Source organism: Narcine bancroftii, chromosome 7, assembly GCF_036971445.1.
Source record: "Narcine bancroftii isolate sNarBan1 chromosome 7, sNarBan1.hap1, whole genome shotgun sequence".
In the NCBI taxonomy this organism is placed as follows: domain Eukaryota; kingdom Metazoa; phylum Chordata; class Chondrichthyes; order Torpediniformes; family Narcinidae; genus Narcine; species Narcine bancroftii.
Genome location: NC_091475.1, coordinates 209872188 through 209886218, shown reverse-complemented (window position 1 = coordinate 209886218; position 14031 = coordinate 209872188). Strand labels below are relative to the sequence as shown.

The window sequence follows — 14031 nt, the reverse complement described above, 5'->3', positions numbered from 1 at the left end:
GCCAAGCACCTGAAAAATATCGATTTCTGGGGTATGTGACAAAGCATATAGACCTGTTTTTGGATGATAAATTGGGAAAGGTTTGTTAGAGTAGGTCACATGCAAACACTTCAAAACAGATTTAATTTTATGCTAGACATAGTGACTTCTTTCAGTTTTTTTGCAAGAGCTTTGAAGAGTGCTCAAGAGACTTCACTAATGGATCGTTGTTTACCAAAGCAACAGATGAAAGAGCTTGTTAGAAGAGCGAGAGATCAATTAATAGCATTACAGCCAGCAAGAGCAGCTGGAACTGGAAAGGACAAGGTTGCAAGAAGCCCCATTTTGGAAGATGGCCTAGTCACAGCCCTTGTGGTTCATACAAGAGGAGAGGACTGGCTGTCTAATGTTTCACTTGGAATGTGAAACAAAAAGGAACTCTTGTGGTGACCTAAAAAAAGGTTATCATCTGGAGAACCCTGAGGGGGGCAAGTTTCGTCAGCAAGACACTGGAGTGGCTGATGGAAGTAAATCAGTTGTGGATGTCCTGGAACAACACATCTCTCTCTGAAAACAGACAAGAACCTTCCTGAGTGGTAACCATTTACCTTTCAAGCGCCAAAGCCTGGTGAACTTTACACATGTTAAATTCTGTGCACAGTCTAAGTTTTTTTTTTAAGTTCAGGATACCAGTGAACTTGTAGGAGTGAGAAGAGAGATTGGACTGTGAACCAAGGAACTTTTCTGAACTTACACACACATGTGCGCTTAGAATTAGAAGGGGGTTAAGTTAGGTTAATGGTGATAAATTAAAGTGTAATTCTATTTTCATGTTTAAAGATAATTCAAATAAATTTTGGTTCAAGTAACCATTTCTCTTGGTGAATATCCATTGCTGCTGGGTTTTGGGGTCCTCTGGGCAGGTAACAGGTATCAAAGGAAATGAGGGATCAAGTAGAAGAGGGGCAGAGGCAAAAGATCCATTACCCTGGACACAACCTCTTCTCGCTGCTTCCTTCAGACAGAAGCCCAAAGACCAGCACCTCACAGTTCATGAACAGTTTCTTTCCAACGAAACCACAAAAGGACTGACTACAAGAATGAGAGGGGATCTTATAGAAATGTATGAAGGTGTACACTAGGCAAATTGTTTCCATTAGTGGGGGGGGGAAAAAGGGGGGAAAGATCTGAAATAGCTGGACATAACCTCACGATTCAGAGTTGTAGATTAGGACAGAGATGAGGAGGGACTTCTTTTCCCAGAGGGCACATCTATGGAAGTCACTACCCCTAAAAGCCGTGGAGGCAACCCCAGTCAATATATTGAAGACAAGGTTGGATAGATTTTTACATGGTAGGGGAATGGATATGGGTGTGGTGATACGACGACTGGACTGCTGCATTCCTGCCTGCTGACTGCAGGGGGCGACCCACTGTACCTGCAGGGAGGTAACCTGGGAGGCTGGATCCACCTACTCCCTGCCAATCACCGACCCCATATAAAGTTTCACATCGGCCCTTGGGTGGGAGTAGAGCACATGGAACCAGAAGGGACACTGAACCTTGTGGGCTAATTAAAGCCTGTAGTACAGCCTTTGTAGTTTGAGCTTGTTTGTTTGCACTGCAGCCCATCACAAGTGGGGAAAAGGCAGGTCGGTGGAGATGAGCACAGCATCAGATCAACTGTGATCCCAATGAATGGTGGAGCAGGCTCGATGGGTCGAATGGCCGACTCCTGCTCCTGTTTCTTATGTTCTCACGTCTGCGCCATTGCCAAGTTACTTTTATTTTACTCTTGGATAACGAATGGTTAATATTTATTACTCATGGTTTGTATTTATTCTCTTTTAAAATGAATTATTATCTTTTTTTCAAAAAAAATTGTTCTTGGAAGTTTTTTTTCCTGCAAGCAAGAACTTTGGTGGATGAACATTGCTCAATGTGTGTGACAATAAACTCATTATTAAATCAAATCCTTACGGACACAAGTGGGTAAATGGCATTGTCTTGCCTCTTGCACTCTTATAAATGTGAAAGGGTTTCAGTTTCAGGACAAAGGCGTCTGCCTATTTGTAACATAGTAAAATTCCACAAGGTGCCCTCCCTCTCCTCCCCCCACCCCCCACCACAAACCAACAAGAACTATGTTTAGACAGTAAATAAATTTTCAGTCATGTTGCAAACATTAAATAGCTTCTTAAAAAAAATAAAGCTGGCTAAAAGCCAAGGACCAGTTTTTGAGAGATGCTGACTGTGGAAAGATCTGAGAGGGGAAATAGATGGGGTCAATTGGGGGGGGCAGCCATTTTCCAAGGATAGTAGTGTCCAAAACCAGGGGGCATCAAGCGAGAGGGGAACGATTTAAGAGGAACCTGATGAACATTCCTCCCCCCCACAGAGATGGTGGTGGGAGCGTGGAACGAGCTGCCAGAGGAAGTGAAAGAGGTGCGGGCAATTGCAATGCTTAAAGCAGTGGGTCTCAACCTTTTTCTTGCCACTCACAGACCACCTTAAGTAATCCCTGTTGCCATTGGTGCTCTGTGATTAGTAAGGGATTGCTTCAGGCGGGAAGAAAAAGTTTGAAAACCACCGTTTTAATCCTCCCTCATTGGCTCGTTATGTGCACAGTTTCAGACCTCCAAAGGAAATGGGCCAAATATTTCAGTAACAATTGGGTCTAGAACAGTGATTCTCAACCTTCCTTTCCCACCCACATCCCACCTTAAGCAATTCCTTATTAATCACAGAGCACCAATGGCGTCAGGATTACTTAAGGTGGTATGTGAGTGGAGAGAAAAAAGTTGAGAACCACTAGCTTAAAGGATGTTTTGATGGGAACGTGGATAGGGAAGGTTTAGAGAAATCATATTTTTGGCTATGGCCCCCTTTGGTCTCTGCTCAAAGTTTATGGACCCTGTGGTGCGCTGTTAGACAGAATCAGGCACACACAAGGTAAAGACTGTACAACAGGCTTTAATCCACAAAGACTTGCACAGAGCCAGGCTGGCTGTAGCTGCAGCAACTCTGAGTGAGGCCTCAGGAGGCCGGCGCAGGCTTATATCCCGGAGGGTGATTGATACCCGACCGGGTGGGGCTTGATCCCTTCAAGCCGACTGAATGACAGCTGGCCAGGTGTTGTCCTGTCCCCTTACACTCCTGCAGGTACAGAGGTTTCCCCCTGCAGAAGGCCAGTGGTGTACCACCACATTCACCCCCTTCTTTAAAATTGTCCCGGGGGGGGGGGGCAGTAACAAGGAATCACACCCATGACGTACATACAATATTTACAGGTTGAGATGATTCGGCGGCCGCTGGGGTCTCTGTGACCGTCGTAGGACTGGCTCCTGGTCACTCGTCAGAGGGGAAGTGGGGGGGCTGGCGGCAGGGTTGTGTATGGCTGGTGTGATGCCGCGCGGAGGGGAGCCCAGGGGGGCCAGGGTCGACGTTGCGGGTCATATTGGATGGGTGGGGGGGGAGGGCGGGATCGTCTCCTATGGCTGAAGTGGGCCCCTGCTGGTCAAGGTGGCCCTGCGTGCCCTATAGTTGCCTGAGGATGGGAATGTATGCCCGGTCAGCGTCGTCCTGGGCTGGAAGGTGGCGTGATGAGGTGGGTGTTCCTGATGGTGCCAGGTCCCTGGTTGAGACGGTGTTCTCCCTGCCACTGCCGAACCTAACGTAAGCGTAGTTATGGTTTGCATGAAGGAGGAAAACCTGCTCCACCAGGGCTTTGGTCTTGTGTGTCCGTACATGTTTACGCAGGATCACCGGTCCCTGGGACGTGAGCCATGCTGGGAGTGACATTCCAGTTGCCGACCTCCTGGGGATTGAGAACAGGCGTTCGTGAGGGGTCTCGTTGGTAGCCGTGCACAGCAGTGACTGGAAGGCATGGGGCGCCTCGGGCAGGGTGACTGAGGAGGTACCTTGCACAGACCACATTCATGGGGGGCTTGTACAAGGTCTCGAGAGTGTCCATTGCGCTCTTGTACGTGGAGCAGCCTTTGGTTACCTGGAAGGCGTGTGGACCCAGCTTTGACCAGAGTAGGACCAACCTCTTCTGATCTGAGTTCAGGATGTCGCCCTCGTGTGCCTCGATGATTGCCTTGACTGCGTGCTGCCAGATCTCGAAGTGTGTCGCCAGATCTCAAAGCGTGTCTGGGCTCCCGGGTGGCGTGGGTCAACCTCAAGGCTCCCTGCACTCAGGAGTTTTTCCATGGCAGCCATGGGAAAATTTTGTGGATTAAATTGTGGTGCGCTGTTAGACAGAATCAGACACACACAGATAACAGGCTTTAATCCACAAAGACTTCCACAGAGCTAGGCTGGCTGTAGCTGCAGTAACTCTGAGTGAGCTTCGGGAGGCCGGTGCAGGCTTATATCCCCGGAGGGTGATTGACACCCGACTGGGTGGGGCTTGATCCCTTAAGGCCAACTGATTGACCGCCGGCCAGGTGTTGTCCTGTCCCCTTACACTCCTGCAGGTACAGAGGTTTCCCCCTGCAGTAGGCCGGTGGTGAACCACCACAGACCCTCTGTCCCTGTGAAGCAGTCAAGTTTAGTTGTTTTCCTCTGAACTTCTACCAACTACATAAAAAATTATGATTTTAGCCAATACCTCCCAACCTTCAAATGAGCCACATGGCTTCTGTCAACGGGCATTGTAGGCCAAAAGGGACTAGTTTAGACAAACCACTTGGTTGTAAATGGAGGAGTTGGGCAAAGAGGCCTCTTTCTATCCTGCACAACTCAATGACAATTAGTGTTGAGGTCAGCGTGATGCTATTAAAGCGTCAGCCACCTGGGTGAGAAGGCGGTGCTGTCTGCGTGGGTGTTCTGGTTTTTTCCCCACCCCTCAATATGTACGATTTTTGTAGGTTAATTGGTCGGTACAGGTTTAAATGGGCAGAATCAGCTTCTACCATGTTATAAATAGAAATCCTCAACACATCTGTCCTTTATACAGTTAACTGGCACAAGAACTCAAAACATTATAGAACAGGCCCTTCAGGCCACAATGTTGTGCCGACCTATGAAAATCAACTCCACAACAATCTAACCCTACTCTTCTTTGCAAAGTAACCCTCAATTTTTTCTTGTATCCATACACCTGCTCGAGACTTTTGAATGTCCCCAATGTCCCATTCTCCACCACCCCTCCTCCCCACCAATGCATTCCAGTCCTGCGCTGGACCATTCTATGTCTAGGACAAGAGGGCACAACTTCAGGACTGAAGGGTGCCCACTTAGAACAGAGATGCAGAGAGATTTCTTCAGCCAGAGGGAGGTGAATCTGTGGAATTGGTTGCCAATGGGTTGTGGAGGCCAAGTCATTGGGTGTATTTAAGGCAGACTCTTGATGAGCCAGGGCATCAAAGGTTATGGGGAGAAGGTCGGGCAGTGGGGGAAAATGGATCAGCTCATGATTAAATGGGGGGCAGACTTGAAGGGCGGAATAGCCGATTTCTGCTCCCATGTCTGATGTTGAAAGTGTTCAAATGGACCAATCTTAAAGCAAACTCTGAAGATTTAAGGTGAGAGAGGAAAGATTTAAAAAGGGACACGAGTGTGAACTTTTTTCCGCACGGAGGGTGGTCTGAACGAGGCAGTGGTCGAGGCAGGCACGATCATAATGTTTAAAAGACAGTCGGGCACAGATAGGAACATTTTAGAAGGATTCAGGTAAAGTACAGGCAAATGTAACAGTAACTTAATTTTTCATTGGTGCAGCAAGAATTTCTATGCATCTGTGCATTGTAGTCGTGCATATGACAGTAATCTTTCCCATTATACGGGACTAGCTCGCGTATACAACTTGGTTGCCGTGACTACAAGGGCCTGATCCCGTGCTAAAAAACTCTACAACTCGAAGATTAGCGACAAAGTCACTTGCAGCACCTCAAGGAGGGGATGTGATCGCACTGGAGAGGGCGCAGAAGTGATTCACCAGGTTAGGATGGAATAACTCAGTTCTGAAGAGAGAACGGATTTTTCAATTAAAAAAAATAACACTCCCTTTCGGCCCATGAGCTTGTGCTGCCCAATTACACCCAACTGATCTACAACCCTCGCTACTTGTTTTTTTTTTAAAATGGTGGGAGGACACCCAGAGAGAACATACAAATTCCTTACAGACAGCACCAGATTCAAAGCGCGGTCCCGATCACTGGGCCTGTAACCATGTTACCCTCAAAACTATGCTAATTGTACCACCCTAAATGTTAAGGAGGGCGATGTACAGGGGATAAACCCCGATCGTTTATTCCCTTCCAGGGAAAGTGAATCGTGAGGATTGTTTCTCCTTATCCCTTATTCAGAACAAGATTTAGAGGAAGGGGAAAGTGTAGAGGGAAATCGGAGGAAGACATTTTTACCTGGAGCAGGGTTAGAGCGGACTTTCACAATGTTTAAATAGACAGACAAGCCCCTACAGCCTTGGAAAAGCAGCCAAACTATTAAAAAGACTCATCCCACACTCTCTTCATAACCCCTTCCCCAAGAAGATTCACGAGCACGTGATCACACACCACCAGATCTGAGGAAACCTTCCTGCTGTTGTCAGACTCGTGAATGAACCTCAGACCAGTAGAATTATTCTGCCTTCACTCCACTCCAGAAGACCCCACCCCCCCCACCCCGTGACTCTGAACTTCTGTACTGAGTACGAGATGTCTAGCTGTCCTGCTCGCAAAATAACCTCCATGATTGGATTTTGGTATGTGTGGAAATAAACATGAACAAGCATTTGCATCAGTGGAACAAGGTTCAAGGCCATTTGACCAAGTACTGATAGCATTGGACAACGAAAATTTTGCTTCTGAACACTTGTGTTTATTTTATGGATTTTGGGCTGCAGATCATGAAAAATCACCTTAAAACTTTCCTATCATATACATTTTACTGCCCAATTACATCCAATTACCCTGAAACCTCCAGCATGTTTTGAACGGTGGGAGGAAATTGGAGCTCCCGGGGAAAACTCATGCAGACATGGGGAAAATGTACAAAATCCTTACAGAGAGCATGGGATTCGAACCCAGGTCCTGATCGCTGGCGCTGTAACATTGTTGCGCTAACCACTACGCTGACTGCACTCCCCTCACGTACCAATTTTTAGATACAGCCTATTTTTGTAAAAAAAAAGCCAAAATGCTGGAGAAACTCGGCAGGTCAAACGATGACCTCTATGTAGCAATGGCAAAGATACAGAACCGACATTTCAGGCGTTCATCAAAGCTTATTTTTGTGATTTCTTGACCGCTAGTACATTGTCCACAAAACAAGCTGTTCTGGTCAGTCCAAGCACACCTGGGCATGCACTCAGTGTAGGTGCTATGCAAATGTTTTCTAATTGACAACAGGCTTCAAGCCAACAAAACCATGAAGTGTAACAAGTCATTGAAAATTCATTTTCTGCATTCGGACTCCTTCCTGGCTGCTCTTGGTGCCATCAGTGACGGACGTGGTGAAAGGCTTCACCAGGACGTTGCGATCATGGCAAAATGGTATCAGGGCAACTGGAACCCATTTACACTAGCCAACTATTGTAGGACACTGACGTGAGAGGCATCAGATGCTGAGTACAAATGAAACTCAGCGGCAAAATGCTTTTAGGTCAGTTGAACTAACATGATATGTCAGCATCATTATGCGATTTATCACGTTAAATTCAATCAAAGTTAAATTTATGTTCCTACGTGGTACAGAAAATTTGAAATGATCTTTGTGTTCAACTTTAGGTTGTTGATCACAATCCCCAATATTTTTGTTCACAAAGCAAACCTTTTGAAAAAATTTGTTGACAAGTGGAATGGACTTGGTCAGTTAAAGGGTCTTCTGTGCTGCACGACTCAGTTGGAAGAGGTAGGCTGGGAAACAGTAAACACAAGGCAAAATTAAAAGAATACATCGTTTATAACATAGGCAAAAGAAAAATTAGTCAATCCATGACCAGCAAGAAGTTGCATAAAGAATTAAAGAGATCTTCCCAAACATCCCAGTGAGGCGAAGGATTTTGGAATTATGCCAAGAGAACCAATCATTGTTGAGAATAGCCGAAGAATCCAGCAAGTTACAGAAGTAGTTAACTCTAGTCCAAAGTTCTGATTTCTTATCAGAGTACATACATCACGTACAATCCAGAGATTCTTTTCCCCGTGAGTCAGGCAGACTCCATTCCATCGAGGACAACCACAAGAGGGAGTGTATTAAGAAAGCAGCCTCGATCCTCAAGGATCCTCATCCACCACCCAGACCATGTCCTCTCCACCATCAGGAGAAAAAAAAAGTACAGGAGCCCGAAGGCAAACACCCAACATTACAAAAACCATTTCTTCCCCTTTGCCATCAGACTTTGACTCTTCACGAATTGTTTTTATTTTATTTTTGTAAGGAGGTTTATATCAATGTTTGCCACAAAACAATGAACTTTATGACAATAAATTCTGAATTTCTACTTATCTGAAACTGTAAACTATACTCAAGAAGAGACAAGTCTAGACCAGGGGGGGGTCCCAACCTTTCTTTTCCCACCCACATCCCACGTTCAGTCATCCCTATGCCATCGGGGCTCTGTGATTAGTCAGGGGTTGCTTAAGGTGGGATGTGGGTGGGAAGGGAAGGTTGAAAAATCACTGCTCTAGACATCTGATTATAGCAGGGTAGAAAATGCCCTCGAATCTGAAGATTTCAAGCAACCCCATTACAGGAAGGATGTGGAGGAAGGGTGCAGAGGAGACGTATTGGGATGGTGTTGGGATTGGAGAGGTTGGACAACATTGGGTTGTTTTCTCTGGAGCGTCAGAGGCCGAGGAAGGACCTGAAAGAGGCTTACTAAATTACAATACAGTAGAAGCCAGTTCCAGTCATTGAAATCCACGCCACCCAATTCATCGACTGACCCAGCACACATTTGTAGGTCACGGGGAGAACACACAAACTCTTTACAAATTGAACCCAGGTCACTGGTGCCGCAGAGTCCAAATTTGCACGGTTTGAGCAACCCAGGTTCGAATCTGGTGCTGTGTGCCAGTTCTCCCAGTATCTGCGTGGGTTTCCTCCGGTTCCATCCCACCCTTCATAAACCTATGGGGAAATGGGTGCATGTGGGGGCCAGAATGGCCTGTTACCCTGTTGGATGACTAAATTTAAATATATATCTTTGGCTTGGCTTCGCGGATGAAGATTTATGGAGGGGGTAAATGTCCACGTCAGCTGCAGGCTCGTTTGTGGCTGACAAGTCTGATGCGGGACAGGCAGACACGGTTGCAGGGGAAAATTGGTGGGTTGGGGTTGGGTGTTGGGTTTTTCCTCCTTGGTCTTTTATCAGTGAGGTGGGCTCTGCGGTCTTCTTCAAAGGAGGTTGCTGCCCACCGAACTGTGAGGTGCCAAGATGCACGGTTTGAGGCGAGATCAGCCCACTGGCGGTGGTCAATGTGGCGGGCACCAAGAGATTTCTTTAGGCAGTCCTTGTACCTTTTCTTTGGTGCACCTCTGTCACGGTGGCCATATATCTATATCAAATCTACATGCACTTCAAGTGAGGGAGTTTAAAGGAAAAGTGGGGAAACTAATTTATTTCTGAAGAGTGGTGGGGGCCTGGAGACAGACTCCCAGGGGTAGAGGTGGAAGCAGAGTGATGCTCCAGAGACTTCGAGGTGGACATTCAGTTATGCAGGGAATGGAGAGATTATGGAGCACGTCCATTGAGAAGAGGTTTGGCGACACCTTTAGCACAGACATAAATGGGCAAAAACGACCGATTCTTGCGCTGCTCTCCGTGCTTTTCACCATCTCGCACGCCAGAAATGAACGAAGTTGCCCAGAGTTGAATAGCCAAGTTGAAATGCCGCCCCCCCCCCCCCCCGGTTGTAGATCTCAATCCCCAAATGCGGGCAAGGAGTCTCCCCCCCACCCAGCCACCCACCCACCCTCGTAACGGTGCCCACTTTGGGAGACCAATACGTCCCAACACTGTTGCAAATCCATTCAGAAGTTACTGTATCAACTGTCCCAAAACCACTTAAAAAGTATCAACACTTTGGCAAAACTATTTCAACAACTTCTTAGATTGGATCAACTGTTGCAGAGTCACGAAAGGTGTGTGTGTGTTGCGGGGTGGGGGGGGGGGGGGGAGGAAGGAAACGGGCCATTGTATGAACTGCACCCCCCCCCCCACCCCACCCCTCCTCCTCCTCCTCCTCCTCCTCTCCTCCCCTTACCTCTCAGGACTCCTGAATGGGCTGCAATAATAGTCCGCATTTCTTCCCTCCGAGATCGGAGGCTCCTCACTTAAATGTTGCAAGTCGGAGTGAAACAAATTGCAACATTTAAAAGGGCGAAGGATTTCAAGTCGTGAATGAGATTGAAAGAAGTCGCCGGCCCTTTAATAGACCTGGGACCCCCCCCCTTTTCTACCTGAACGGGAGGGGGTCCACCTCAACTTCAATGCCCCACGCCAAGCAAAGGGGACGGCCAGAGTAATGCAATAGGAAACAATCGTGGTGTTTGGTGGCAAATACATTCAGCTCGTTCTTTCCGAGCATGAATGCAATTGGAAAATTACTTCTTCGGGAACTCTCCCTCCACCAATGTTTTCCTTCCACCCCCGCACACGGTGTGGGAATGGCACAGTCCTGAAGCCCCACCTTCTCGCTCTGCCATTGGCCACTCCAGTGCGGGGAGCACGTGGGCTGGAGAGGGTCTCGACAGGTCCAAGGTGCACATCAGTGGCGTGGTGTGTGCATGGCAGGATTCACTCGCTGCCCCTACCCCCCTATCCCCCCCTACCCTATCCCCCCCTACCCTATCCCCCCCTACCCTATCCCCCCCTACCCTATCCCCCCCTACCCTATCCCCCCCTACCCTATCCCCCCTACCCTATCCCCCCCTACCCTATCCCCCCCTACCCTATCCCCCCTACCCTATCCCCCTACCCTATCCCCCCCTACCCTATCCCCCCCTACCCTATCCCCCCCTACCCTATCCCCCCCTACCCTATCCCCCCCTACCCTATCCCCCCCTACCCTATCCCCCCCTACCCTATCCCCCCCTACCCTATCCCCCCCTACCCTATCCCCCCCTACCCTATCCCCCCCTACCCTATCCCCCCCTACCCTATCCCCCCCTACCCTATCCCCCCCTACCCTATCCCCCCCTACCCTATCCCCCCCTACCCTATCCCCCCCTACCCTATCCCCCCTACCCTATCCCCCCCTACCCTATCCCCCCCTACCCTATCCCCCCCTACCCTATCCCCCCCTACCCTATCCCCTACCCCCCCTCCCCTACCCCCCCTCCCCCCACCCTACCTCCCCTCCCCTACCCCCCCTCCCCCTACCCCCCTCCCCCTACCCTGGCATCTGGAGGGAACAATGAGCAGCTGGAAGGAGTCGGTGGGTAAGGCAGCAACCGTGGGGATGAATGGCCAGCTAACATTTTGGTTCGAGATGTCAGAGGGTCCCGATTATTGTGCTCAGTTCTGGAGAGGGTGTGGAAGAGGTTGCCAAATCAGAAAATAAGGCTTTTATGGCAAGGTTAACAGAATTAGGACTTTTTTCTCTGGAGCAAAGCAGGATGAGGGGAGACTTAATAGAGGACTACAAGATTCTGAGAGGCACAGATAAGGGCAAGAATTGTACCCCCCTCCCCCCAGCGGATGTGTACAAAGTAAAAGGACGGAAGTTTAGGGGAGACATCAGGGGTATGTTTTTTTTTATTCAGAGAGTTGTGGGTACCTGCAATGCTCTGCCAGAGGTGGTGGTGGAGGCTGAAACATTAGGGGCATTTAAGAGACTCTCAGACAGGCGTGTGGATGGAAGAAAAACAGAGGGGTACGGGCTTTCATTTTTTTTGGGGGAGGTAAGAATATATAGGTCGGCACAACATCCAGTGTTTCTCAACCTTTTTCTTTCCACACACAACCCACTTTATTAATCCCTATGCCATCGGTGCTCTGCGATTAGTAAGGGATTGCTTAAGGTGGGATGTTGGTGGGAAGAAAAGGTTCGAAAACCCGTTTTAATCGTCCCTCATTGACTCGTTATGTGCAGGGTTTCAGAACTCAAAGGAAATGGGCCAATGACCATTTTTCTCAAGCCAAATATTTCAGTAACAATTGGGTCTAGAGCAGTGATTCTCAACCTTCCCCTCCCACCCACATTCCACCTTAAGCAATCCCTGACTAATCACAGAGCACGATGGCGTTGGGATTACTTAAAGTGGTATGGGAGTGGGAAGGAAAAGATTGATCTAAAGGCTGAAGGGCCTGTACTGTGCTGTAGTACTGTGGTGATGGCCCATTGCTCTCCATGGATGCTGCCTCACCCTTTGGGTTCCCTCCAGCTTTCTCTGCAGAACATAACCTGCCACAGGTTTCCAGCAACTGTGTTCTTTTGCCTTCCATCACCGAACCAGGTTTAGATCCAAGTTGCAGGGTAACTGCTGAACAACTAAAGGAACTGTTCACACACTAATCATCCAAGTCTCTACTATCTATTATTTATCATTACACACTTATTTTTATTGATGTATATTTGTCCTGCATGTGTATTGTGTGTCACCGTGTAATGTCTGGTTGTATGTCTACGGGTTTTGCACCGAGGACCGGAGAACGCTGTTTCTTTGGGTTGCAAGCAGATGAACTTCAACGTGAATCTCATGGTTTTATTCTTTCCATGAGCCAGCTCATCCAAACCTTGTTGAAGCCCATGTAGATCACATTGACTGCTCCACCACCATCACCATTCTTTGTCTTAATTCTGGCCTACGGAACGTCCTACAGTCTTTCAGCCACTGATGTTCGTTTTCAATCTGAGGGTGAGGACCTTATAGATCAGAGGTGGGCATCCAAATTGAATCGGCCCGGTGTGTGATTGTTCCCTCTCGGTGTGAAGCTCTCCACACTCCCACCCTCTGTGTGAGGGGTGACTACCCTTGCTGGAGTCCTCCCCACCCTCTGCACAAGGCTTCCCCTCACCCTGTGTGAGACCCCCCCCCCATGATGTTCTCCCCCTTCCAACAGTGTCATTCTCCTCCTCCCCAACAGTGACGTTTCACCCCCTCTCACAGTGATGTTCTCCCTCTCCCACAGTAACGTTCTCCCCTCCCCTCTCCCTCCCCTCTCCCCCTTCCCCTCTCCCCCCTTCCCCCTCTCCCCCCTTCCCCCTCTCCCCCCTTCCCCCTCTCCCCCCTTCCCCTCTCCCCCCTTCCCCCTCTCCCCCTTCCCCTCTCCCCCCTTCCCCCTCTCCCCCATCCCCCCTCATCCCCCTTCCCCCTCTCCCCCTTCCCCCCTCTCCCCCTTCCCCCTCTCCCCCTTCCCCCTCTCCCCCCTTCCCCCTCTCCCCCTTCCCCCTCTCCCCCTTCCCCCTCTCCCCCTTCCCCCTCTCCCCCTCTCCCCCTCTCCCCCTCCCCCTTCCCCCTCTCCCCCTCTCCCCCTCTCCCCCTTCCCCCTCTCCCCCTTCCCCCTCTCCCCCTTCCCCCTCTCCCCCTTCCCCTCTCCCCTTCCCCCTCTCCCCCTTCCCCCTCTCCCCTTCCCCCTCTCCCCTTCCCCCTCTCCCCTTCCCCCTCTCCCACCCCCTTCCCCCTCTCCCCTTCCCCCTCTCCCTTCCCCTCTCCCCCTTCCCCCTCTCACCCCTTCCCCCTCTCCCCCTTCCCCCCTCTCCCCCTTCCCCCTCTCCCCCTTCCCCCTCTCCCCCCTTCCCCCTCTCCCCCTTCCCCCTCTCCCCCTTCCCCTCTCCCCCTTCCCCCTCTCCCCCTTCCCCCTCTCCCCTTCCCCTCTCCCCCTTCCCCCTCTCCCCCTTCCCCCTCTCCCCCTTCCCCTCTCCCCCTTCCCCTCTCCCCCTTCCCCCTCTCCCCCTTCCCCCTCTCCCCCTTCCCCCTCTCCCCCTTCCCCCTCTCCCCCTTCCCCCTCTCCCCCTTCCCCCTCTCCCCCTTCCCCCTCTCCCCCCTTCCCCCTCTCCCCTTCCCCTCTCCCCCTTCCCCCCTCTCCCCCCTTCCCCCTCTCCCCTTCCCCCTCTCCCCCTTCCCCCCTCTCCCCCTTCCCCCTCTCCCCCTTCCCCC

General features: G+C 50.0%; 1 protein-coding gene across 1 annotated transcript in view; it reads right to left on the bottom strand.

The window, feature by feature from the left end:
• Window positions 1-10421, bottom strand: part of dgat2 (diacylglycerol O-acyltransferase 2) — an 84221-nt gene extending 73800 nt beyond the window's left edge. Inside the window, exon 1 of the mRNA XM_069892156.1 lies at window positions 10194-10421. Within this exon, the coding sequence (XP_069748257.1) occupies window positions 10194-10233 (40 nt within the window). The 5' untranslated portion in view covers window positions 10234-10421. The remainder of the gene's footprint in view (window positions 1-10193) is intronic.
• Window positions 10422-14031: the final 3610 nt, after the last annotated feature.